The sequence below is a fragment of the Bacillus rossius genome, chromosome 6 (assembly GCF_032445375.1).
Source record: "Bacillus rossius redtenbacheri isolate Brsri chromosome 6, Brsri_v3, whole genome shotgun sequence".
Lineage (NCBI taxonomy): Eukaryota > Metazoa > Arthropoda > Insecta > Phasmatodea > Bacillidae > Bacillus > Bacillus rossius.
In genome coordinates this window covers 18,650,698-18,678,622 of record NC_086334.1, presented here as the reverse complement: position 1 = coordinate 18,678,622, position 27,925 = coordinate 18,650,698, and the positions used below count along the sequence as shown (strand labels likewise).

General features: G+C 38.4%; 2 protein-coding genes across 4 annotated transcripts; one reads left to right on the top strand and one right to left on the bottom strand.

Moving 5' to 3' along the window:
- Positions 1-1,383: 1,383 nt before the first annotated feature.
- On the top strand, positions 1,384-14,290 carry LOC134532760 (PI-PLC X domain-containing protein 1-like). The gene is made up of 6 exons (XM_063369578.1): positions 1,384-1,490; positions 4,052-4,246; positions 5,322-5,556; positions 8,662-8,886; positions 10,276-10,571; positions 12,947-14,290. The coding sequence occupies exons 1-6, from the start codon at positions 1,421-1,423 to the stop codon at positions 13,294-13,296; spliced, it is 1,371 nt and encodes a 456-aa protein (XP_063225648.1). The 5' UTR covers positions 1,384-1,420; the 3' UTR covers positions 13,297-14,290.
- Positions 14,291-15,434: 1,144 nt separating this feature from the next.
- On the bottom strand, positions 15,435-23,023 carry LOC134532758 (tRNA (guanine(37)-N1)-methyltransferase). 3 transcript variants are annotated; one of them, XR_010075177.1, is made up of 4 exons: positions 22,689-23,018; positions 21,021-22,499; positions 17,292-17,424; positions 15,435-15,906 (listed from the first exon to the last, which is right to left on the bottom strand). XR_010075177.1 is itself a non-coding variant. In XM_063369577.1 (3 exons), the coding sequence occupies exons 2-3, from the start codon at positions 17,409-17,411 to the stop codon at positions 15,718-15,720; spliced, it is 309 nt and encodes a 102-aa protein (XP_063225647.1). In that variant the 5' UTR covers positions 17,412-17,424; positions 22,689-22,796; the 3' UTR covers positions 15,435-15,717. The 3 variants fall into 3 exon arrangements, 2 of the variants coding, with proteins under 2 accessions (XP_063225647.1, XP_063225646.1); XM_063369577.1 differs by lacking the exon at positions 21,021-22,499 and having other exon boundaries at positions 22,689-22,796; XM_063369576.1 differs by lacking the exons at positions 15,435-15,906; positions 17,292-17,424 and having other exon boundaries at positions 20,685-22,499; positions 22,689-23,023.
- Between the last annotated feature and the right edge of the window lie 4,902 nt (positions 23,024-27,925).

Here is a 27,925-nt window from a genome sequence, read left to right as displayed (position 1 = left end):
TATTTGCGTAAGCGCTTTACTTTTGTGTTTACAACAATAAACGGCACAATCTAACTCCAAAGCAACACAACATTCGTGGAAGATGAGTAAATTACCAGAAATTTTGTCTAAGGCACTTATGTCTAAAAAATATAATGTAACATTAGCAATTACATATTTAAACATATTTTCAACTCATTAAAAAAAAAAAAAAATTAAACACTATCATTAACTGATACAGTTGTAGTGAATGAAACAGTAGTTTTATGCTTTTCGTACTAGTATCTTCATCTGTAATAAAAATAATTTAAATCATCCATTACAGGATAAGTTCAAATATGACATGCTAACTAATATGAATAAACCTGATTTCCAATAGGATTATTAATCATATTTTTCACTATCATAAACCCACTTATTCATTCTCAGATTCCATTGAAAACATGGCCAGACACGAGTAAAAGTCTACTTTCAATGCATGATTAGAAGTGTTTCAAATATTAGAGTGCCCTAAAAATTTCCTATCCCTCTTATGAGTGAAGTTGCACTTCTGATGCGTGTGGCGGCCATGACCAATGTTTTTTGTATAATTTAAAGCGAGGAAGGCAATCTTCGCATATTATCATATTGCCAGGATAATATATACCAAAGTACTTAACATTTGCTTGGTAGATACACGGGATATTATCACCACCTTCACCATAACAAAATGTGTGGTGCACAAAGCTGTAGTAATTCTCAGAGAACGATGCAGCACGCGCAAAGCAGCTTCACACACAATACAATACCGCACATGGCATCTAGTGACAACCAAAACACTATCTTTTTCACTCTAGCAAAATTGTTTCATTATATGAAAAAGTCTGTTAGAGTTATTTTATTAAAATACTATGCAGAGGCTTGAGCAAGGACCTGAATATGTTAACTAGATAACTAATAAATGTAGAGTACAGTAATTCTAAATATAATATTGCTAATTATAGTTAGAAATAGAAATAATCCTGAAAATGTTTAAATTTGACTAACAGTTAACGTAGAGAGATGATCACACAAGCTGTGGGGTATTATTCGGAAGTGTCACAATGGAATTGAAGTCCATTTTGAAATGATTTCGGACTGCAAGACACGTCTGGCAAGTGTCCGGAATTACAACAAGCACACTGAAGTACTGCACAGGTACTCTGAGATACAGAAGACGCAGCGAGCCCAGACGCAGGCTGCATAGCCGTGGGCGGGGTTCTACACCCGACTCGCGACCCTTCGAAGCCACGGCGCTTCCTGTTTATCATACGCTAGCTGGCGCTGCCTTGTTTAGCCCAGCCACAGGAAGCTGCGGAGGGGGGGAAAGGAGGGATTGGGGGGAGGGGGAACCATTATCCAATTCACAGAGTTTCCAATCCTGACCTGTTAACAGGGGGGACGCCCATCAGAGTGCGGAGAGATGTCTACCGGAGTGCAGATGGTGGGAGCGCTCCTGATTGGCTTCACACCACTGCTTGCTTTCACGCACAGTAAGTAACCCACAGGCAGACACTTCCACTAATCATGCACGTTTAGGACAACGATACACGCCGCAGCCAGAAACAAGAGCCTCAATACAATGGGCAGCATAACTGATCTCTTCCGATCAGATGAAAATGATGTCATACGAAAGCTCAGTTGTAGACATCTAAAAGATTTGCTTGAGCATGCTGACAATTTGAAAATATCCCAATGCACTTGTGTTCAAAGCATGACATCACTATTGCAACTTGTGAGTTAATAAGTTAGTGAATAAACACAACTAAAAGTTAAGATTAAAAATTTTGTAAACAAATTACTTCCAAAAAAAAGGTGTGTGTGTGTGTGTGGAGTTCATGTTCAACAGAAGTGAAATTTCTTGCTTATTTGGTTTAGATACAGATAAATTATTAGTTTTTTTTTTTTCATTGAACAAGAGAGAAAAATTGACAACAATAAATATGCGGGTAAGATCTTAATTTTAAAAAACACTCCAATCGAACATAATTTACACTTATAAAGTCTATATCACAAGTCTATAAGTACTTTTGACATTTTAAACCAATGTTCTAATCCCGGAAAAAAAATTAAACTTAAATTCATAATTCTATTTTACATTTTCAACCACACTATTCACATAAAAATAAATGATACTTACACAGTTGATTGCACAAATCAATAATTCTTTAACAAAAGTAAATTGTAGATACCTACTTTAAATTAAATAACATAAATATGGTCGTGTCAATCATTAGCCTTTAAAGAAACTGAAGAGTAGACAAACACAAGCAGCATTATGAGAATTTCATAGCATCACTGCTGCTTCATTTAAACCTCTCCCCTCCCAGCCGTTATAACTAGCATACATCATGCTCCGTTACGTATCTACCCTCCTTCCTTTGCTGTCTTCCTATTCAACCACTAGTGCATGCATTGGAGTGGTGTCACTGACACACCCTTATCTTCTACTGGTTCCCCCACCACATACCTAACTATTCCCCTCATGCGATCGGAATTTTCGTAACGCTCGAAAATTGTAGCCCCCTCAGCAAAGAAATATCAATCACTTCAAAAAAAAACTTTTTTACACACATGTACTTATAAATAACACATAACTACAAAGTGCCCAATGAAAATATTTAACATAAAAAATTGTCACGAGCAGCGAATTGTGATAGCAAGGGCGAACTTACCTAACTTCGAATTTTGGGAGGAGCAATTTTGTGGGACAGTGGATGACCTCAGACAATTTGGGTGGTAGGTATGGAATACTTAAACAGGAGGTCAGAAACTGGGAAATATAATTGACACTTAGGCTGTTTTTATGCATTTCTGAAGTCTTGAGAAGTCATTTCTATATCTCAAATTATTTTTTTTTTTAGGAATAGGGGTAATTGGATTGGAGGGAGGGGGAGAACCCTCATTGGCTCTCCCATGGGACTACCACTTTGTAGTTGCAGGCTTCCTGACTAGTGACTTTCAAGTCTGAAAAAGCTAAGCTGAGCACTTAAGAATATTGTTAGATTAGTAACAAAATTAAAATAACGTTATCCTGTTTGTAATATCTATATCATTAGCTACGCTTGAAGGAAAACTCAAGGGTAAACAGAGCTTAAAATAATCAATGAAGAAACATTTGTTACAGTACTAACATTCAACAAGCATTTTTTTCTGGACAATTTTTCAACCAGATAGAACTTTTTAAGATGCGCAATATAAATATACAAGGGTAATTAAAAAAAATTAATTTTCTGTAACTATTAACCTCCCTTTGGGTGAAAATTTAATGCTTGCTTACAGTGGGTTTTTTACATCTTGTCGACAACACGTTCATTGGAAGGAAAAACTCCAGACAGTTGAGGGAAACTGGAAAGATATTGGTCCGGCACACTGTGAAGAAACATCTCAGCACTTGCCTGGAGTGAACTCGGGAAATCACTGCAAACTGAAATCATGACGGTTCGACCAGCATTAAAAACCCGGGTCCTCCTGAGAGTCCAATGTTTTAATATTGCAACAGCTCATTTGGTTTGGGGTGATAATTATCACACTATTTTGAAGCTACAGATATATAATGCTAAGTGACAATAGTGAAACCCATTAAAGAGGGCTTGAGATATAGACTTGCAGTTTTCTGAACGTAGTGGGGCTAGAGCAGTGGTTCTCAAAGTGAGCACCCTAAAAGATTTCTGGGGTGCACTCTGTGGTATTCCAGACAAATAAGTGGCCAGATAAGAAAATATAATATATTGCCACTCTACTATTCCATTCAATTGCTTTTTGTTGGCACATCATCATTGTGTGTTATTTGAATGACTCTATAAAAATTTTGCTCAAAATGTAATTTCGATGTAGTCACTGTAGTCATTCTTTGCTGTTAGTAAACAAGCCTCGAGTTGACCATCAGTATGTATCTTTAACATTTGACTTAATCATTACAACATATTTCTCAGACATTTAACTACGGTGCACCTGCAATTATTTGTAGGAATTTAAATATGCCCAGACTCACCGGGTTGTTTTGAGTGGTAGCGTGGCAGTATGTATTCTGACGCCCCGCGTGACGTGCCAGAGCTCGTGGGCGGCACCGAGGACTGCGGCCGCGTGTTCATCACGGTCTCGTCGCTGTGGCGCCCGGCCCCCCACGGCCGGGGGCTGGTGGACCGCGAGCTGGAGCTCAACTGGGACGCCTCCGGCTGTCCCCCCCAGGCCGTGCCCGATTCCATCGCCCTCTTCGGCGCGCACCCGCACTCCAACACGCACCCAGGTACAAACACTCGACGAGCCTCGCCGACACCCGGGCCGAGACCCCCGGCCGCGATTCCTGCGCTCCACCCAAGACAACAGGGCCTTTTCGACAAGTGCTGCAAGAAACCATCAGACTCCAGCAGCTGAATACTTCTGTAACGTAATCAGGGGCGTAGCCAGGGGAGTGATGAATAAGAAATTAATTAAAGATTTGGTGCTAAGGGGAGGGGGGGGGGTGTTTGAACCCCTAACCCCCCCCCCCCCCTAGCACCAAATCTTTAATTAATTTCTTATTAATCACTCAAACTAATTTCATATTAAAATTAATAAAATTTTTACCATTACAATATTTAAATTTAAGTACCGAAAACTGCTAAAATAGCACTATTTTACACCTTAAAATCCAATTTTTCCCGGGGGAGAACCCCCGGCCCCCCCCCCCCCCTTTTAATACAGGGGGGGGAGGGGGGGAGGAGGCCATGCTTCTTTAACACCCCCCATACACAAATCCTGGCTATGCCACTGAACATAATTATTTAATTTGTTTAGCTAGTTTGGCACTACACGAAAACTGTGTTTGTTTTGTTTACTACGTTCACAATGCTCAGCTGTCAAAATCTACATAGGTATTCCTTGCAGCACTTGTCACAAAATGTCTCACCTCATCTTGAACGGAGTGTACAGACAGTCTGTTTATATCGTCCAAGAGACAAGAATTATTCAAAGGACGAAATTGATAATATTGATGTGTGTTTAAGTTTGTGTGTTTCATATTCGGATGAAATTGATTACTTACGGCATTCAAATGACAGGTCATTGGTTGTTAAGAAAAACTTGAAAATCAAAAGATCCAAAACATAGATAAGCTGTTATTTTGAAACATAAATGTGTATTTATTCTCCTACAATCACTTGACTTAAAGAAGAATACTCCGCACACAGTTATTTGGAATCAGCAACTTACCTTCTCCCCATAAAAACTTAAATCCTGAGTGTATGCTTTTAGGTTGAGATCCTCTGCTGTGGTCTCGAATCAAAAGCCAAGAAGTAGTTAATAATGGACCTATTTGTAATTTGAGACTGCAATTTTTTCAGAAAGGCCCGAGCCCTTGGTGAGAGTGGACACAAAGGACCTGCCTGAAGGGTTCTACAAAACCAACGTGAGTCTCGGGCTGCCCAAGTACCCTGGCGGGTGGAACAAGGAAGACGCGGACAGCGCGCGGGCCGATGGCGACCACTGCTTCCCTTTCTGGGTCGCTTCGTTTCGCAACAACTCCCTCCTGCAGTCCGCCTGCTTCAAGATACGCCCGACCTGGATGGGCGACAACAGGCAAGGGGGCAGCTAGACCTGGAACCCTAGACCACTGTGATGTCGGCACACTGACAAATTACTATGTTCGCGCCCCTGCGAGGATAAAATTTTAACACATCAGTGGCGTAGCCAGGGGAAAGGTCCTACGGGTCCGGACCACTCACTTCCCGGATTAAAAAAAAAATACAGGCGAAGACATGATAAAATTACAGCAATTTACATACATAAGATTACAGATATATTATTGTGGAAGGATTAGTGTAATCCTTAGTGAGCTCCAATAATGTATTTCCTCCACATTTCCCCAACATGCCTCATACCCAAAAACGGCAGAAATTATTTTTCCAAGAACCCTATATTTAACAATGGTTTACACATGTGATACTGTAGTAAAGTATTAAAACAATTAAATGAAAGCCACAGTATGAAATAATCAATTTATTTTCTCAAGTAAAATCATTTCTTAAATTTCTACGAGTAAGCATTGAAGCTTGAGATTTAAGTATATGACAATAATTTTCTTTTAAAATTCAATTATAAGTAAAACTCACACATAAAACTGGTATAGTGATATATTGGTTGTACTGGGCACCCTCCTTCACAAAATCCTAGCTACAACCCTGAACACATTCCTCAAATATTACAGTGAAAGGTTTCTAATCTGGCACTTTAGGACCAAGCTATAAGCTATGCTAGATTAAAATTTTGCTGGATTGACAATTTTGCCAGATTATCTCAAATAAATATAGTGTTACAGTGAATACCAAAAAAAATTAACATTCAGTACAATGGTTTTCAAAACAATTTGTATTTCCATTGTCTGTGATTCAGAGCTCTTCTTCAAAAACTCATTTCATTATAGAAATGTTAAATATAACCGATTATAAAACAGGAAACACTGTACTGGAATGCAAAATAACAGTAATATTCAGCTCTGAGGAAACTAAAAAACATCCGGCAGCCAGTAATGAAACCTGGAGGCCAAGTTGAACAACTGGAATCCACCCAAAAAAATTTGAACCTGAGCTGCTCAATTGTTGACAGATTAAAGAACCTGATTTACAAATTGACCAACCAAGCATTTGCCCAGAGCGTCAGTTTTTGAGGGGCGTGAGAATTTGAGGTGCAAAAAAAATATGACTTTGCCATGGACATACTAGTCAAGGGGAAATGCAGGGACCGGAAAGTTACTTTTAAAAAGTAACTCAGTTACAGTTACAAATACTCCATTGGAAATGTAACCCTGTTACAACTACAAGTTACACTGCTGAAAATAAACCAGTTACAGTTACAGATCTGTAAAAAGTAACTGTAAGTTACTTTAACAGTTACTTTGTGAAAAACTAAAAATGTGATACGTAATATTGTTATAATTAAAAGCTAATAAAACATATTGTGTTTAGTAAAGATATATATTTATTAAAAATTAATACTTTTAAATTAGGTCTTAAATTACATTTAGTAATAAGTTCACACTACAAAACAATAACACTGATATCAAATCACCACTTTTTTAACCACTGCTTATTGATCTTGAGTAGCAGTTGCTTCTCACAATTTGTATCGCTTAAATTGCCTCTATTTGGGCGTAAAACTAAACTTGCACAGCTGAACAACCTTTCAGCTGCAGCACTTGTTGGCATTGCTGTGTTCAACTTAATGAAAAGTTTTTTTTGATTTGAGGATAGTCATTTAGTGAAGAAATGTCCTTATTCCTACACTCCAAAAACCATTGTAGCTCTTGTTCCCCAGAATCCTCCACTGGGCTCCTCTTATTTAAACCAAAGAAATCCTCTTATTCCTCATCACATGACAATCAAAATGCGAGCGCAGGCTAGCCAACAGCAGTTTTACAAGTACAAGCAATACCATCGCAAATAATAATGCTTGTCGGGATTTTCGTTCTGGGATTGAAAAAATCAACAAATCGTTGTTCGTTCATAAGAAATACATTTAAAAAATGTAACGCAATAAGTAACGACAATTATCGTTACTTTAAGGCGAAAAAATGTAATTCAGTTACAGTTACTAAAAACTTAATATATTGCGTTACCACGATCGTTACCATAAAAAGTAACTGTTACAAATAACGTCGTTACTAGTAGCGCGTTACTTCCAGTCCCTGGGGAAATGTTAGTTTATACTAACTATTGCAACGTGCTTAAAAATATTATGCCTTAAAACAAATACTTTAGAAATAGATTAAAAACTTGTTTAACAATATACAGTATACTATAACTCATGTTTTATCACAGTAGTTATAACAGCTGTATAAAACTGCAACAACCATTTATTAAATTTAAATACGAACAAAGACAAGCAGCCTATGTCTTTGAAAAACCTTAGTATTTAGTTGCGTAATGTGCTTTTTTTTAAAACTGATGATAAATGAGCTTGAAGATGTAAAATGTTATGTGTAACTGGAAAATGAAGGAGGGCGACTAAAACTTATCTGCCCAGAACATAATTGCCTGAAATCAGGGTCTGCCTGCATACAGTTGGTTATACAGTAAACTCCCTATTATCCGCGCCTGCTACGAAAAAATACAGCACATACAGTGTGTAAATTTGTATTTTATTACACGTGAGCAAATTTAAACTCTACTGACGAGAGTATTGTGTGCAATATACAGTGAAACGCCACAGGCCTTCTCGGAACTCACGCAGTAGGCTGTCATGCGTTGCTATTTTTGTCTCTGTCGCACTTTGTTTCTAGTCATATCGTTGAGCACTTTTATGTTTACATTACTGAAATGTATTGTATGTTAATTATTCAGTAAAATGCTAAAATTTTAGCATCATTTAAAATTTTTTACTGTTAATTGTAACTTTTACTGTACATAAATGTTTGGTTTTTTTTTTTAAGTAAAGTTTCCTTTTTTTTGTTTCCCATTTTTGGCTCTTTTGCGGATTATCTGCGATTTTCAATATCCGCGGTGGCCCTGCCATTTAATTTCGCGGATAATCGGGAGTGTACTGTACTTGCATATTTTATACCTGTGAGTTTGTTCGATACCACAGATAAAAAGGCAAGCGATTGCCGATATATCTGGTAATTTACGAACTGACGCATCGGATGAATTACGTCCGACACCACTGGTTCAATGCCTTACCCGAGTGCAGGGAAGTGCTGGGGTCTGCCACGCTGACCTCCCTCTTCATCCCCGGGACGCACAACTCCGCCAGCCACCACCAGGGGCCCACGCTCACCCGGCGGGACACGCTGGCGCGCTACCTGCTCACCCAGGACACGGACGTGTGGGGCCAGCTGGTGCACGGGGTCCGCTACCTCGACCTGCGCGTCGCCTACTACCCCTTCCTCAACAAGACGCACGGTGCCGACCACAGGTCCTTGCCCCCCGCGAGCACGTGTGTCGCGTGCAGTCTCTCGAGCTTCCACCACGCTTGCATTCCACGTTTAGAGACGATACTGCTCGGGAATTTAATTTTTAAGGATTTCTCTCTTTCGTGTGGTTGCACACAAGTACTAGTTTATAAGGCAGGAGGGAGTTAGGGTGCCACGTGAGGACCTCTAGACACACAAATCTCTTTTTAAACATACGGACGTGGAAGTATAGGGTTATTGTATCCAGTGATTCAATAGCAATAAATAATAACGGAATAGTGCATGCTGTGGAATGACTGGTAAAAAAAAATGGCATGTTGAAGAAAAAAGTGGCAAACATATTTTCCTTCATTCAGTAGGTTTGTACACTCTCCTTGTAAATTTGTGCTTGGTTACACACAACAGAATAAGTGGAAATTATTTTGTACAATGGGGCATGAAGCACGCCATTTTCAAATGAGCACTTAAAAGTTGGCTTACCGCGAACAAATGGGCAGGCGTCAAGAGAAAATTCTGACAAAAATGCTGTTACTGACATCAGGGACAGCTTCATTAACATCCTCACTCGACCCTGGCTGATTGTGCCACAAGATCACTCCAATTGGCCGATCCCTCATTACAGACGCCAATGCCTTGGTAGTCAAGTATATGTCATTGTCAATGCAATACCTTCTCGCTGCTTTGGCACGCTGGCTCTTGATTGGCCAGCTTCAAGTCCCTTTAGGAGCCACAGTGGTTCAGTTGTTAGACCACTGGTCTCCCACCAAGAAGATCCGGTTTGACTCCTGGCATGGACAGACGTGGAGTCACTTCACAAGGAAAACGTGGCAGACATTGCTGTGGGCCAATGAGTCAAAGCTCCATTCTATTTTTAAAACCTTCCATGTATCCCTTAACAGGGTGTCCAACACAAATCTGTAATAAAATCTCCTTGACGATCCATGACCAAAATAATGAATTTCCCTGACTATAATTTCTAAATAATTTATATACAAATTTAAGTTTTATGTAAAACTCAATGAAGAATATTTAAAGTAATTTAAAAAAATCCAACCTCCACCAATCTCACAGCTGCTTTAGTTCAAATATAACTTTGCATACACCAATATAATAGTGTTTATGACTATTCACGAAAACTCATTCAAAAAAAAAAACAAAAATTGCTTTTAGTCTGGTTGAATGCAGATTGAACCATCACATTGTCCTTCAAATTACTATCATTGGAGAATTTCCACGACTTTTCCAGGATTGCAAGTAAATTCCCCAAATTCCCTGACCAATTCCAAATTCTCTGATTCAATACCAACAAGAAGTTTAGCTCTAACTTAAGTTAAATTTTGGTGGAAAACCATCACAAGCGTTGTCTTCAAATGCTTGTGTGTCCACCCCAGGTTCTGGATAAACCACGACCTCATCAGGATCGGGCCCCTGCTGCCCGTGCTGCGCGACATCAAGCGCTTCCTGACGGCCACCAAGCGGGAGGTGGTGATCCTCGACCTTCACCGCTTCCCGGTCGGCTTCTACGGGCGGCAGGGGCGCCACCGCCGCCTCGTCACGCTGCTGAAGCAGGAGCTGGGGCCGTACGCGCTGCCCTCCTCCGCCGACCTCCGCTCCGCCACGCTTGAGCAGATCTGGAGCCAGGACCGGCGGCTGGTGGTGGCCTACGGCGACCGCCAGGTCGCTAAAGGTGAGCGCGAAGACCGACAAGCCGCCGACAACTCAACGAGCCACATCAACTTGGCCGGTCTAGACTACACTGGCTGGTTGGGGAGAGACAACCCGTCCTGCTGGTGCAATCTTGTTAAAATGCACAACCACAGTCAAGCGACCTATACTGACTGGACACTTCAGGAAAACAATACAAATTCTCATTGAAGACTGGACATCGCAAACTGACAAGCCGTCAACAACTCAACGTTAATAACTCAACTTGGCAGGTCTAGACTACACTGGCTGGTTGGGGGAGAGACAACCCGTCCTGCTGGTGCAATCTTGTTAAAATGCACAACCACAGTCTAGTGACCTACACTGACTGACACTTCAGGAAAACAATACAAATTCTCATTGAAGACTGGACATCGCAAAATGACAAGCCGCCAACAACTCAACGAGCCACATCAACTTGACCGGTCTAGACTACACTGGCTGGTTGGGGAGAGACAACCCGTCCTGCTGGTGCAATCTTGTTAAAATGCACAACCACAGTCTAGTGACCTACACTGACTGACACTTCAGGAAAACAATACAAATTCTCATTGAAGACTGGACATCGCAAACTGACAAGCCGCCAACAACTCCACGAGCCACATCAACTTGACCGGTCTAGACTACACTGGCTGGTTGGGGAGAGACAACCCGTCCTACTGGTGTAATCTTGTTAAAATGCACAACCACAGTCTAGTGACCTACACTGACCGACACTTCAGGAAAACAATACAAATGCTCATTGAAGACTGGACATCGCAAACTGACAAGCCGTTAACAACTCAACGAATAACTCAACTTGGCAGGTCTAGACTACACTGGCTGGTTGGGGAGAGACAACCCGTCCTACTGGTGTAATCTTGTTAAAATGCACCACCACAGTGTAGTGACCTATACTGACTGGCACTTCAGGAAAACAATACAAATGCTCATTGAAGACTGGACATCGCAAACTGACAAGCCGTCAACAACTCAACCAGCCACATCTACTTGGCAGGTCTAGACTACACTAGCTGGTTGGAGAGAGACAATCCGTCCTACTGGTGCAATCTTGTTAAATTGCACAACCACAGTCTAGTGACCTACACTGACCGACACTTCAGGAAAACAATACAAAGGCTCTCATTGCCAACACTAATTTTTTCTCGATTCTGTGACCACCTACAAATATACATAAATCCCCCAATTCAACAAAGAAAACAAAATGCACATTCCAAGCGTTCAATCTCAATATACGGATCAATCCATGATTGAACTCTATCTTCATAGATAAGTCCAAGTCAATAAGAGAAATAACTGACTTGTATACACAATATCGGCAAAGTGAATTGCTTCGGAATATTTCACAGCATGTAGAACGTAAAATTTGAACAAAAAATTAGAAATGACACAGCAATGAGTTTTTTCCTCGATAGTCGCCAAAGACTTGGCTGGATAACCCACTGACCTACAAATTGTTTCGTCCGATATGTTTAGGATTAGATTCACCTCCACAGGACTCACAAATACACTATTGCAAGGTCCAATACAGGTTCATTTGTATGCATTCAATTAATTTGTTCACAGATAAAGCAGCCTGAAAATGCTGATATGGCTGTGTTTAAGGTCTACAAAATAATGTTTGTTTACTAAAAAAACATAATCCCTGGCACCACAATGGTCAGCATAACTGCTTTTTAATCTTGTGATTGGGGGTTTTATTTCCCAAAGTTTTGTACCTCCTCTGAAATCGAGCAAGGTAAAAGGTTGGACTTGCATTCACTCGGGTTTGGATTCCAGTTCGTCCTGCTTTTGGTATCCCAGTCTTCCAAAATCACAACAATTAAAATGCTGGGCTGGTCCTTTCTCCAGTTTTCCTCACTTGTACGGTGTACTAAGATCTTTAATATCCTCGGCGATGATACACAAAATTTGGAACAAAGTTTACAAATGCTCAGACATGTAAAGAAATAATTTCAGGATATCTCTCAAATATCAATGCCCCACTTGTTTGTATAAAGAATAAATGGTGGCTATTAGTGATGCTTATATTTGTATTTGTACATATGTACGTATTTGCAAAAAAAATTTTTTTTAAGGAATTTAGTTATATTTTCAATTATGAATATAAATATAGTATTCGTATTTTTTTAAAAATAAAGCTGTACATATTCATATTTTTGTGTTAATATTCTTATTTGCATATTAGAGAACATGAACCAAATATGCATATATGCAAATATTCAATTAAATTAATAACTTTTATTTTAAATACCCTTTACTACAGCTTAATACTAGTTTTAATACTATTGCATAAGTAGACCCATGAACTGAAGCAGATGTCTGGACTAGCAGGGTCTGAACTGTCCTTGTTCTCAGAATCGGCCTGGCTGTGGCCACCCCTGACCCAGGTGTGGGGCAACCAGCACGAGCCGAGCGACCTCGGCACTTACCTGCGCCAGGTCATGGGCAAGTCGCCCGGCCACCGAGCCAACTCCGAGCTGTGGGCCGTCATGGCGGAGCTCACGCCGACGCCCGTCGACGTCATGTTCCGCCAGTCGGGCAGCCTGCGCCAGATGGCCGACTCCGTCAACCGCAACGTCACCGCCTGGTTCCGCCGCCTGTGGTGGCGCGAGGCCAACGTCGTGGCCACGGACTTCTTCCTCGGGAACGACATCGTCGGCGTCGCGGTGGAAGCCAACCTCAGGAGAGCGTCCGGCGAGCGCTGAGCCCGCTGGACGTCGCTCACGGCTCCGTTCGTTATTTCATTTTCTTGTCACTCTTTTTTCGAGAACCATTCATCAAAATATGTTTGGTTGCATAATTTTTTCACCAGATACAAATAAAACATAATGTATTTGCAAGATGTAAAATGTGACACAACTAATCTTAATTAATAATTATTAACACATGGATGACTTTTTACCCCTGTGAGATAACACTTTGTAACTATATGGTGGAAATATTTGTAATGAAAAACAAGTTTTCATGACAAATATACAGAAAAAGCTTTTTATATAATAGTAATGACAAGAAAATGATATAACCACAATTTTTGTGTGTAAGATTGAGCCATAAGTTTGCACATGAATACACGTACTGTGTGCATAACATCCTTTTCTCCTAAACTATTACAGATAATGTAGGTATGTAATTATTTCAATAATGTTATGCATGGTTAAAATTGTAATTGATTTATGATCATCCTAGAAGGTGTAAAAATTATTAGACTCAATATATTTTTTTTTTCTAAAATTAAAATTTTGCAGTCTAAAAACATTTTTTTTTTAACCAATTAGACAGTACATTAGGTTTTTGTATTCAATGAACTAAATTGGTTTATATTACACTGCTGAGTGATTCTATGCAGGTTAAGGAAAGCTAGAAAAATTTAAACATTTTGTTTTGAATCTAATAATTTTTAAACTTCTGTACTTGACGTACAGCAACTGTAACCTTATACGAATGATTCAATTGACAAAATTGTACTATGCCTATACTCTATAAATACAATAAATCTATAATGAAACTGTATCTGTACATGGAATACATTCTTAAAATAATGGAAGATTTGGTAACAAAAAGTGATAAAAAGGCAAACAGATAATTCCACAATTTTTTTGTCTGTCTGAAAATTAGTTCCAGCAAACCGCAAAACCTATTCAATGGTTTTGAATAAAAATTAGCATGATAATAAAGTATGTTGTGAACTAAAATTTAAAACTATTTTATTTTCATCTAGATAAGATAATTTCCAAGGAGGAAAACCCTTTAGTTTCTGCATGAATTACTCCAAAACTATTTAACAGAATGAACACACACCACACCCTAAATAAGTTGCTATGATAGGTAGTATGCTCTATACACTTACTTTATTTAAAAAGCCATTCCCAGAGAGAATGAATAAATACCTTATTCTGCTTTACCTTTACTCAAAAATAGATCTTGATTATCAAAGCAGTTACGATAGGAAAAGGCTAAGAAATATGCAGGTTACCACAACTGAATCATGAAACCCGAATAAACATGTATAGAACAAATTAATACTTTGGAAAAGGATCATTAAAAACATTCAAAGATATAAATTCTACATTTTCCCAAGGATTATCACAGTTTATCTTCAAAGTGTGTAAAATGAAAGCCATTCTAATTTTGCTGACCATTGTCCAAAGCAGAAAATTTAAATTTAACTTATAGATGAAATATTGAATTGGTAAATTAGTATCTAAATTGACTACATGTTCAAGGAGAAATTTTAGCAACTTTTAACAGAATTTAAAAAAACCACAAACAAACTAAATAATGTTTTACTTTGTTTTAATACCTTTTTTTTATCAACTCTAATGCACAATACTAGATGGCAATATTCAAGATTGTAGGAGTGAATACCATAAAACCCAACCCAACAGAACTTTACTAAGTTAATAACCAGCTTAAACGAAATGCTGGGAAAAACTAAAATTTTTTTGCATACTTTGGAATTTCATAGAAATTACAAAATATCAGGATTCATTCAAAACAATTTGTACGATATAGATGTATTTATATTTGAAAAATTGGTACACTCAGATGTAATGCTACGCATACATCTCCCATTTAATTTATGAGAACTGTAATAATTATATAGGTGTGGTCATATTAATTACTTTTATTCTAATTGATACCAAGGTATTATTAGCACACTGAAAAATGTGACTACTACATATTGGTACTAAAGAATTATTAGCGCACTGCAAAATGTGATAAACTACATAACTAGTACAACTATACAATTAGTAATTTTTAACTGTAACTGCATCAGATGTAACTTTTTAGAATTTTACTTAAAACCTTCAGCTGACAAATGAGATGAGACAGTACACAAAACTGAACAAGGAGTTTTGATTTATTCCATAAATAATAACATCAACCGTCTAAGTAGTAAAAGCTAACCCGAATGTACACATAATTATTTAATATGAATATGACAGTCTCCATCATCATTCATTAAATTAAAATTACAGTTTTTAACAATAAAAGTTTTTAATTTTTTCCAAGTTTATGAGAGAGAACAGGGTTCTCCAAGTCCTCTTAAATGTGTTCAGATAATGCAACAACAGACAAACAAAATCAGAAACCAAGGAATGGAACACGTTATTTGTTTGAGCACTTCACATCTTCATTTGACACAGTTTGTCCGCAGTTTCTGCAGGGTCAGGACATGTGACTGGGTCCTCTCTCTTTGCTGCTGGAACGTCCGTTTTCTTCATCACTGGGCGTGTCTGCTGTAGCAATTCATCTCGCAGTGCCGCCAACTGCCCGTCCACCTCGGCAGTCTTCTTGCGAGTCACTTCGTTCAACTAGTTACAATAAAAATATGTATTTCTCTGAGAAAACACACATCCTCCACTCTGCTTCCATCATTACAACTGTTGAATAAAGTTTCGCAAAAATCACCAAGTAACTATTTTCAATGGTTAATACGGAATAGTTTCCAAGTGATACTTAACGATATATATATTTCAGCATTATGAATAAAATAATTAAATTTTGTCTCCACGTTCAGCACATGTTTGTTTGTTGGTTAACTTTTTTTTTACATCAACAGACTGGCAATTCGCCTGCAGCAGATGAGAGAGCAGCAGGATCGACAGCAACTCGTGCTGTCAATAGTGAAATATCCATGACTGCCAAAATGGATGTGCCCAAAATCCTAACGGAACTGTTTGAAATGCAAGTCCAAATTAATATTTACGTAATACTGACAGAATAAATTGGTGGAGGAAAACGGGTGTACCCTGAGGAAAACTCACTGGCTTACGGCAACATCAGCCATGTTTTCCCAGTGAAAAAAAATTCCAAGTTCAACCCAGCCGGGAGTCAAACCCGATAGCCTTGGTGGGAGGAAAGTGATCAGACCACTCCACTACCGGTCCCCTTAATATTTTATAAGTGCAAGACATTGTCTCACATATCTTTGATATAATAAGAAGCTCATATTGGTATCATAGTGCATTTGAAGCAATGGCCCTCCAAACACTTTCCTTCCGCTTGCTACTATCATCAGTTTTTAGAAGCCATTAATTATTGAAATTTCTCTCTCCAATTGTTTAAGCCAACGTAAACATGTGAATATGATGCACTAAAACTTTTATACAAAATCAGCAAATATTTGAGCTATGGTAAATATAAATGAAGATAAAGCTCACTGCTGAATGAGCATTTATCATTTCATCAGAACGCAAAAATTGCAACAGCATTTTCCCTAAAAATTGCACATACAAAAGATAACACATTTAAATGTTGAAAATGAGCAAACAAAATTTTAAAATGTATTAAGGCTTTAATTGAAGTACATCCTTGGTAACATCAAACATCACTTGAGTTACTAATTAAAAATCAATCAAAGTAAAAAAATAAATAAATTTATGATCCATTTTGTTACAAACTTCAAGCTAAATAAATGATATTCATTGAATTCAATACATTAAAAAAATTAATTTACTTTTTAAGTTTTGTTCAAATGAATTTTGGTGTTTTAGGTTGTATTTACTTGAACATGGTGTATTGAGAAGCATCTCTGCGTTATTTCTGTTTTATTGCAACCCGCCATATCTTGACCCTACCAATGGCGGAGACGAAAAATCAGCACTATTTCACGCAACCTATCTCTCAGAAAAACCAAGTAAATAATAAGCACTGTATTTTCAGGTAAACATAGCGTAAAGCAACTGTGCTAACTCACCTTTTTCAGTTGACCCGAGACAGCCTTTGCTTTGTTCTTTATCTTCAGGCTTTTGGCACCCGCAACTTTGAAGACGTTCTTGACGGGCTTATGCTTGTTGCCTCCTTTATTCTTCCCCATTTTCAGCAGTTGGCTGCAACAAGGCAAAAGGCAACGATGAACAAGCAACGATGAGCAGAGGATAAGTTACATTAACCCCCTTTAAAGCAGCTGCGAGGTGGCAGGTGAGGGCTGATCTCACAAAAAAATCTAGCTTTGAGAACTCATGAGAAAAACTGTCACACTGAGCTACCACACAGGCCTGTATTTTAGGCTCAGTCCCATACATAATTTTGGTTACATTTTCTTGACTTTTCTATTATTTGAGAGCTTTTTTCCTGTTAACTTATTATGATAGCTATCATGGTTCTTATGTTGTGTGTCTCACTTTCTCAAAAGATATTTACGAAATATTTTCTAAGAGCAGTAGAAAATCACGGAAGTGTTCATATCTTTGATCACTTGAGTGATCTTTTACAGCTCGAATACGAAGGTCGTTCAAATATAAACCAGAGTTTGGTTCATTTGACTCAAGTAGTGACGTAAGCGGTGCAGCGGGCCAGAGAATCTGTGGCGGGAGAATGGAGAGGGGATACATGCACATGGCCCTCACAATAAAATCTGTCATTTCAGTATCGCTATGAGCGAAAAAGAATTATCAGCGCCAGTTGCACAATGTGTTATAATTCGTTTTCTAGCCAGCGAAGGTGTGAAATCGAGTGAAATTTAGAAGAGACTCCAAGCACAGCTCAGAGATGCTACTCTGACTAAAACCAGTGTGTTTGATTTGACCCAGAAGTTTTGAAATGGCCATGATAAAAGAGGAAAATCAAAGCCATAAATGGTGTCCAACGACCAGCATCAACGAAGATAATATTTAGGTCGGCCGTGAGCTTGTGAAAGGTCCACTGAAGGAGGCATTAAGAGGTAAAAAAAAGATTTAGACAATGCTGCGATAGAACAATTGGCTATTAGGGCAACCACCTCATTTTTTTTTTACATGAAGGGATCAAAAAGCCTCCTATCAATGGTGAAAATGTAGTTCTGTTGAAGGAAACTATGTAGAAAAAAAAGGCATTTAATAATAAACCTGTGTAAAAAATTTCCAGTTTATATTTGAATGACCCTTGTAAATATCTGGTGAGAACATTTGTGACTCAACAACAAATGCAAGAGAGAAATCAGAATAAATTCCCAAGAAAACCCCTTAATTAACAGTAATGACAAGAAAATTAATTTTAAAAAATCAGTGAGTGAGACCAAGCCTTCAGGCTTATAACCTTACTTTTCCCACTGAGGCACAAAGGCAACAAAACAATGGGGTTCCCTATATCCTCAGCAGAAAGCACAAGCTGTCCAGTAGTGTGAGGAATTCTCTCATTACAATCTTACAAAATATATTACGAGGGTACGGGAGTGAATAAAATAAGGAATGGTAAATATTTACAATCGCGGTAGATGCCAAAAAAAATGCTAAAAATCCGAAAATACTTTTATTCTATGCTCTTTCACTTCCTCTTTTCAAATCAACCGGCGGAGATAAGAAATTCCAAATACTTTAGGAGATATCGAATTTTTAGATTTTCATCACAATACCTGTGAATTCAGGCGGCCACCATTGTTTCTTGTTTACGAGACGAGTATGATTTTTTTCCGCGTATGTGAACCGACCATTGTTGCTTGTTTACGTTTATGATTTTTTTTTTTCGCGACGTAGGTAGAACGACTACATCATTTTCTACTAATGGCAAAGGAATGTACCCGCCTCTAACGTATCTGAGTTTTTAACTTTTCAAATTTTAATGTTTTATTTGTTGCGCAAGTAATAAGTAAAAAAATTACGTGAGTTCCTACCGTTCATCCTTTGTCCCGGTTTGTTAGGTCAGGTCAGCTACATTATAAATACTTTAAAACTAAACAACCATTAAAATTAATTTATATTATTTTTAATGTCTGATTAGTTTGAAAGTATTAATAATGTAACTGACCTGACCTAATCGACCATTTTAATTAATTAGGCATTCACGAACGGTAAATCAAGACGCACAAAAAGTTCTGCCATTCCCGATTACACCCGAACCATTTACCTTCGGCCAACCTCGGTTTTATTTATTAATATTTATATTTATCTGTTTATTTTAATGTAGCTATACTAACCTAACTAACCGTCCATAGTGTTTTAAAGTGTTTTAATGTAGCTAACCTAACATAACATAACTATAATAAAAGAATTTTCAGATTTTAATAGATACTCCTAAACAAGCAACAATGTAGTCGTTCACCTACGTCTCGTAAACAAGAAACAATGGTGGCCGCCTGAATTCACAGGTATTGTGATGAAAATTTAAAAATTCTATATCTCCTAAAGTATTTGGAATTTCTTACCTCCGCCGGTTGATTTGAAAAGAGGAAGTGAAAGAGCACAGAATAAAAGTATTTTCAGATTTTTAGCATTTTTTTTGGCACCTACCGCGACTCTACATATGATGAAATTTAAAAATTCGATATCTCCTAAAGTATTTGGAATTTCTTACCTCCGCCGGTTGTTTTGAAAAGAGGAAGTGAAAGGGCACAGAATAAAAGTATTTTCAGATTTTTAGCATTTTTTTTGGCATCTACCGCGATTGTAAATATTTACCTAAGGAATGAAAAAAAATAGCGCAAGAGCTTTCTTTACATTCGATAGGCTACCTACCGAAAATTTTGTCACTACCTCCATGTACCCAAAGTTATATGTAGTTATAAATAAATATATTCACTAACGGTAAATACATGTACACACCATCAATGCCACAGAGAACTCAGTCTCAGCTATCACTGATAATATTCCATGTATTTTACATACTTAACACCTTGTCAATGTTTGTACCTGACATCTAACAGCGATAAGCTGAATTCACAAAATGCCAAAGTTATTTTGATGAGTTGCATGTATTGATTATTTCACAAGTTAATTTAAAATAAAATACTCTGGGTATATAAGTTCCTTGTGGAAAAAGAGGATTTTGTTTTAAAACATCAAAATTACAAATTTTAACTTAGGTAATCATTGTTTTAGACAATTTTTATTGCATAATATAAAGTTTAAAGCATTTTCTTCTTCCCTGATAATTTAAAGTACCTAGATTATTCTTTATAAGTTGGCAAGAACAGTGAATTGAGGCCATTAATACACATTACAGTGCAAATATTACATTTAATAATTTGGAAACTTGTCTACAAAAAGTCAACATCAGAATTATTGTTCCCACACGGAATGGCAACTAATAGGAAAAGGTGTGACAAGTGGGAGGACTTCTAAGCAGCAGTGAACTACAAAAGCTATAGTGACTAATCCCACAAGATCAAACTCTGTTTTAGAAGTGAATCTATTTGGTATCGTTTTATTTTCTCATTCAAGTTATTTTGTCCATTAAACCATGCTGGTGTATTATAACTGTGCAACATGCATTTCTTGCAGAGACATTATATAGTATGACATGTTGCTACTCATGTAGCGAATAGCTGTGCCTACAGTTATTTGGGTAACAAAGAGAATTGATATGCCAAATGCAAACTCTTAAGAAAATCAAACAAATTAAATTCCCTAAAACTCCAGGAGCTAAGCTAGTAAATAGCCAATTAAAATATGTTATTATGATCAAATAAAATTGAACTATTCTAGAACCCATTTTCAAATACCATTCTCACCATTCACTCCCAGACACTGTTTCTTGTGGTTTGGTTCCCCACACACATTTTCCTCGGCAGTTCTGACTCCAAGCTTCTGGCCAACATTACACAGGAGATTTTTTTCCAGCAAAAATGTCACACGCATCATATTTTTCCCCACAGACACATTCCTAACCAAAATCACATCCTTCACCGCACTGCCCAAGTCAACACCTACACTATCTTCGACCAATCTTCTGGCTGCATCCAAGGGCTTTTCGTCCTTTACAAAGCAATACACGTGGACGATCGGCAAGCTCTGTATTTCTATTGAACCAATCTCTTCAAGTGTGAAAAGACCAACAAATGTTTTCAGGAAAGTAACTGCCAATGCGGGAAGATTCATGGTAATATGCATTGCAATGTCAGGATACTTGCTCTCAGCCTGCCATGTAAAAAGCATGTGTTTTTTAACATTGTCCCGAATAAACTCTGCGCCATCTTTATTAAAGAGCTGCAAATAACTGTCAACCTTATTTACTTTCATATTGTGTTGCAGCCATTTACAACACTCTGGATTCAAATCATTTGCAAGAACAGAACATCGTTTTTTTGCTGCGGGAACGGCAAATGGCCCCACTCCCGCAAACACATCGTACAATACATCTCCTTCTTTGAGCATGTTTACAATTCTTTCATGCTCAGTTCCCAGTCTTGGGTTCCAGTACACGGCTGAGAAATCAAACTTAAATGTGCAATGGTTCTCTTTTACTTCTGCTACCATACAGTCTTCCCCACACAGTAATTCCATCTTAAAGTTTCTATACGTATTATCGATCATGTCAGTTTTGTTAACAACAGTTTTTGCATTTACAACTTTATCGAGCAGGACTTCTCCAATGATGTTTTTATACTCCAGGACATGTTCTCTCAAATTCAAATGAACAATGTGACCAACCAAAGAGTAACTCGTTACTTTTTCCTTCTCTTCTGGCAAGACAGCATTCAGAATTTGATCTGCTCTCCAGTTTTCATATGTTAAATTTATTTCACTAAAACAAAAGTTTTCTTTGGTGATGTTCAAGTCTTTCAAATGTTCTCTGTCAATTTCTCGAATGGACTCGAACGACCTAACTAACACAGGTTGAAGTGCAACTCTCTTTAAGTAAGCACGCTCTCCCGAAACCTTAGTGTCACTTTTTACATCACTGCCATTTACAATCGAGTGAAAATTCTTGAATTTAGGCAGTTTCAGCAAATATGGCTTTAAGTACTTTCTAGCATTATCCAGTTTTGATGATTCCAATTCCAACCACGGAATATTAACTTTTTTTGTAAACAACTCACGATTCAATTTCTTCATGCCACGAACAGAAGAGGGTGGTTCAAGCAGCTTCTCCAGATCTACACAGCTTGACGACGTCATTATAGGCTGTCTGACAACCCACCGTGTATCACAAATTAATGGCCAAAAATATTTTCCTTGTGAAATCAACAAATTCTTCATTCCAATTACGACTAAAAGAAGAAGAAAAAACTTTTATGGAAGGTTATTCTTAAAGACAAGGTACCCTAACTTATCAATAAAATATACTAATAAGTGAGAATAATATTACTGTAAGGAATAAAGACACGATTCTACATGTCCCAAAAAAATTAGGTAAATACACCTCAAAGACGTAAATGTAAAAAAAAACTATAACTTACTCAAGAATTTATGATATAACCTAAAATAGTTCATGTGTGTAACAAAACAAAGCTTCCAACTTCCAAGTACCATGGATAAATGAATTATAATATATTTCAAACCAATGACTAGAGTTGTCCAGAGGATTGCACTTGTGTACACCTAAAACTATAAAGTGCATATGTTACGACCTACACACAAACCATACGCCACATCATTTAGGTTTTATAAAAGCCCGTCACACTGTCAATTTTTTTCTTTCAACACTTTTAAATATGTTGTGTCAAAAACATTTGGAGGGTTTTGACCGAAAAAATCACAAGCCCGTCCATGTTGGTTTGACAAGTTGAATGGCTTGAGTTTCCATCAAATATTTCGCCTAAAGGACGGGTTCTAAAATAATATGGAAGTTGGATGGATCGGCCAATCAAAATCGTGTCTAGCAAAAACTGGAAGGACGTCCGTTTCCGTCTCAATAAACGAATCCAAAAAATGGCGAAAAGCACAACACTAATTTGATGTCGTTCGACCAAAGGCCACCTTAAAGCCCGACCTGCAACCGCCAGTATCCGACCCCGCTAACGGAACGCACCCCTAGCCATGGCCCACCTGAGCAGTGTTGCCAGGTCTACTGTTTTTACAGTAGATCTCCTGCTTTTTAAAAAATCTACTGTTCTACTGCTAAAAAGCGAAAAGTCAAGAAAATCTACTGCTTTTTCCTGCCTCGACAAATTTTTTATTAAAATTAACAAAAACGGCTTGAATTTTAACTAAAAAGTGTATACTTTTATGTTCTTGAGTTTTCTAGCCTGTAACAGTTCAAATTTTAGTGTCAGACTGCGATATATCGATATACTGCGAGATATATTTAAATCGAATCTCTGATAGTTACCAAGGGACTTTCCCCTCGTTAGTGGTGTGTGGCTGTGGCATGAGCGTTTCGTTTTCCGGGAGTCCTCCCCCCCCCCCCCCTCCCAGTCATCCTTTTGATTTGAGATAGAGCTCTCGTCAGTCGTAACTCGTGACTCGTCTTGTCCGTCTGTCGAGTGTCATCATCATGTCGTGTCACTGTCGCCTGTCGGTACTCGGTTTATCAGTCATCAGATTTGTGTGCTTTGAAGTGAAACCGTTTATGTTTCTATTATTGTCTCGCGGTCGCCTGTAATAATTTTGAACGATGTGGTGTCACGGACAAAGTGTGCAGTCGTTTATCACGAATGGATTTTGATAACGCTGAATTTATTATTAATGATTTGCTATGAGTAAAGAGGTGAAGTATTCTCAGAAGTACAAACTTGATTTTTTTTGCAATTTCAGAATCAGGGCAAACTGATCTAATAAGGGGTGTCAAGTGACTAATTATATTAAATGAAATGTTGTGTTCTGCTACAAATGCAGAAAGACAAATTTCAGCTTCTTTGACTTGATCACTTAAATTGGTTGCTTCAGATGTAAATGAAGTTAACATTTTTTGACCAACAAGTTCCTTCCCACATTGCACATGTTTATCAGACTCTACATGTCTAATTAATGTACCTTTACCTCCAGAAGCAATTCTCATATCACAGTTACATGACTTACAATATGCAAAACCGCATCCTTTCTTGCTAGACTGTAACCAACCCTTAAACAACTCTTCGTTTTCCCACTCACGTAATGATGTGTAAAAGTCATTCTATATATATTCTTTTGAAAAACGACATGCCCGACCTCATTCCATTTGTGTTCATCATATGCTTGTGCGAAGCTTCCAAGGGAACCAGAAGATTTGGTCCGTGATATTTTAAATTATTTTCATTCAAGTTCTAAATGTATTGAATCCTTTAAAGAATTCCAAAGTTTTGTGAATGTAAAGCCACATAAGCTGTTGCATCCAAGTCAGACAAGATGGTTATCCCTTGAGTTAGTTGAATCTCGGGTTTTGGAGCAGTATGATGCCCTCATACTTTTTTTCACCCAGGCTGCCTTTGAAGGTAAGTTATTAGCATCAGATCCCATTCTTCAAAAATAAAATCACCCTTCAACAAATTGTATCTTGGATTTCTTCAGTTTGTTTTGCATATGTTCAATATCCTGAACAATAAAATGCAGAGTGAGCAACCACACATTCAAAATTTGAGGCCATGTGTAGTTTCTGTATTAAAAACTCTCCTCGAGTGCTCTGTTAAAATAGAAATTGTAAGATCCATAGATGTAGATAAAGTTGATTATAAAGATTCTAGAGTTTTTCTGCCATTAGAAAATGTCTATTTTGGGGCAAAATTTAATATTTCTTTGTCAAAAAAAACTTTCTGAGCAGCATGTGAAACTGATCAAATTGCATTGCCTAGATTTCTACATTGAATCTGTGAAACAGATTACAGATCATTTTCCTTTCAATGATCCTATTTTCACTATGCTTGAAGTGCTAGATCCTACTAAAATATCAACTTGTCAATCTATTGCACCATTGGCTTCCCTGTTTCCAAGATTAATAAAAGAAAATGAGATCCAACAACTTGATACAGAATGGCGATTGCTATGTAATACGGAAATAGGTGGTAGTAGTGGCAGTAAAGACACAATACAGGATTTCTGGGATAGTGTCCGTAAAAAATCATACGCAGACTCCAACCAGGTATTTCCTCTACTAGCCAAATTTATTTGGAGTCTTTTGAGTCTACCCCATTCGAGTGCTACAGCGGAACGAATGTTTTCAGCAGTGAATTTGATGAAAACGAAAACCAGGAACAGGCTATCTTCAAAGACAGTATGCGGTCTGTTACACACCAAGAGACTAGTTTCTAAATCCGAATGCTTTTCTTTTGATGTAACTAGTACAATAATTAAGAGAGTTCAAAACAAAATGTATGTCAGTGATGATGATGATGATGATGATGATGATGATGATAATAATGATGACTGACGTTTTGGTAATTGAATAAGGAGCAGGCTACAAGCAACTTTTTGTTTTCATCTGTTTTTTTTATATGGTCAGTGAAAATAAAAATTTTTTCTTGTGGTTTGTGTATCTTAATATGTAATGTGTATGAAATAAGTTTTTTTTTTACTAATTTAAAAGTAAATGTGTGTAAAAATAGGTTTACTAAATTAATTGTAAAGGAAAGCTATATGTTTAGGATATCTACTTCTTTCTACTGTTTTGTCACTGTTCAATCTCCTGCTTTGGTGAGTGGTAGACCTGGCAACACTGCACCTGAGTCAGGTGAGCACTGGAGCAACAGGTAGAATAAAGGACCATGCCCTAATTAATCAGCCACCTCGACCCCAGTACTTTAGAAATCAGACATAATTTAATGGTAACGCCACTTTTTATTAAAAACCCCGCCCAAGGAAAGTGCGACGTAGGAGTGCCCGGGTCACTCACGTGTGAAATTATGTGAATACATTTGTGTCTCCCTTGCGGCCTTCAGCCTAAATTAATTAGAGTATTGTGTAACGTAATTATGATCTCCCCGTTTTTTGTGTATAACTCGCCACTGGAGCAGTCAACAAGTGACGAACAGTCTCTGGTGTGACTCGTAGGTATTATTCAAACTTAATTTATGTAACTTGTTAAATCTAATTCTTAGAGAGTATCTGCAAACTAAGTTAATCTTTATTATTTAATGTACGAATTTAGAGCCGCTTTCAATCTCTTGTTAATTAAATAATTTCCGAATAACGGGACTTTAGAAACTTGGGCGCGAGAGGACGCTGAGACCTCCCCTCGCGCCAAGGCCAGACGCCAGTACCGAGCGAATCGCGGACTGGGGTGGACGTGAATTCCACGGGGAGTCATCATCCTTTGTCTCCAATGAAATTCACTACTGGTAACTATAGTCATTAATTCAAATCCTTTTCATTGCTTAAACTCCCCTTGCGTACCCGGTCCTTTTTACGGTTTAGGGCCTAACCCAGCCGCTTATGTATAAACTCCCCGCACTTAAGTTTACGCGGGGCAGTTCAGTATACGGTACGGGCCGACTCCCGCCACAAATGACTTTTTGATAATCGTCGAGTGCACAGGCAACGGCAACAACGATGCATAGGACTTGAGACTAATTTAACTGCGAACCGCGGTCCACACAGGTGGACCCGGGTACCGCTGCTTTAGCAATTTTCGGGATTGGCCGCCTCCAATCGACCTCCCCCTTAACCTCGACTGGCGTGAGGGTTTAAGATTAGTGACGGCGCATCAGAGCGCCCAGTGTTAATTTAATGTAATTTCGTAGGGTAATTCAATGTGCATTGTGTAAGTGTAAACTGTAATTGTAACTGTTCGAACCAATTAAACGTCCACTCCGCACACTCCGTGCGCGACGTGTCACCGACAGTAAAAAACCGAATTTGTGTGTATTATTGTGTGAACCTCCCTAATTCAGCCAGGAATCAGCGTGTTATGCTGTGCAGGGCCTGTAACGTATCAATAGCCAGGGATCCCTCCAACCGCAACCACCGCCGACAGTCCTAGCGGGCCACGCAGGGGCATTCGCACCCACCGACCCAACTTTTGGTTAGACACAGAGCTAGCCTGACGCCCTCCCGGATACACTTTCACTAAAAACCAGCCTTCTTGCTAGGAACCACGCCGGACTCTTAACACAAGAACCCGGACGACGGCATTTGGCGCCCGCTCCGTGGGGCGAAGAAAGAAAAATCAAGATTTTCTTCACTTTCATTTTACAAAAACTCTCACGAAAAAGAAACATTTTTTTTTTAGCCCATCTATCTGTTCATTTTTTTTCTCGTCCACACCAAGTCACAGCACGGACACGGGACGGCCACCTTGCGCAGGAAAAGGGGATTAGGGTCAGACAGGCCGGCGCGACGAAGTGAGCAAACAAAGGGGCCCAACAAACCCCACTCCCACCGAACATTCCGGCCCAGCGCGCGACACAGACCAGTGGCAGCACATGTAGAGATGACAACATAGGGAATACTGAGCCTCATTCTGAGGAACTGAAATCAACAATTCGGTCTCCTGAAGACATTTGGCCATATCCCAAGGTTGAAAGAGGAGAAACAAAAAAAGGTCGAAGGAAAGAAAAATCAACTGTCCTCACAGACACACCTGTAAAATGACAGCTGCAGGAAGCAGCAAACAACAGAGCAGCAAAGAAATTGTCAACAAAACGAAACAGGACTGAAGTCAAGACATACAGAGCACGTCGAATATTGGAAGAAAGCAGCAGCGACTCAGAAGATCCTGATCAATTACAGTATGTTGATTCTTCTGATGATTTGTTCAACAGCGATGAAGATATTGAATCAGTTC

Excerpts from the sequence above, each read along its gene's own strand:
- LOC134532760 (XM_063369578.1), top strand. The coding sequence starts at position 1,421 with ATGTCTACCGGAGTGCAGATGGTGGGAGCGCTCCTGATTGGCTTCACA. Across the intron at positions 4,247-5,321 it reads GCACTCCAACACGCACCCAG|AAAGGCCCGAGCCCTTGGTG; the intron begins GTACAAACACTC and ends CAATTTTTTCAG. Across the intron at positions 8,887-10,275 it reads ACGCACGGTGCCGACCACAG|GTTCTGGATAAACCACGACC; the intron begins GTCCTTGCCCCC and ends TGTCCACCCCAG.
- LOC134532758 (XM_063369576.1), bottom strand. The coding sequence starts at position 22,761 with ATGGTACTTGGAAGTTGGAAGCTTTGTTTTGTTACACACATGAACTAT. Across the intron at positions 22,500-22,688 it reads GTTATATCATAAATTCTTGA|TCGTAATTGGAATGAAGAAT; the intron begins GTAAGTTATAGT and ends TTCTTCTTTTAG.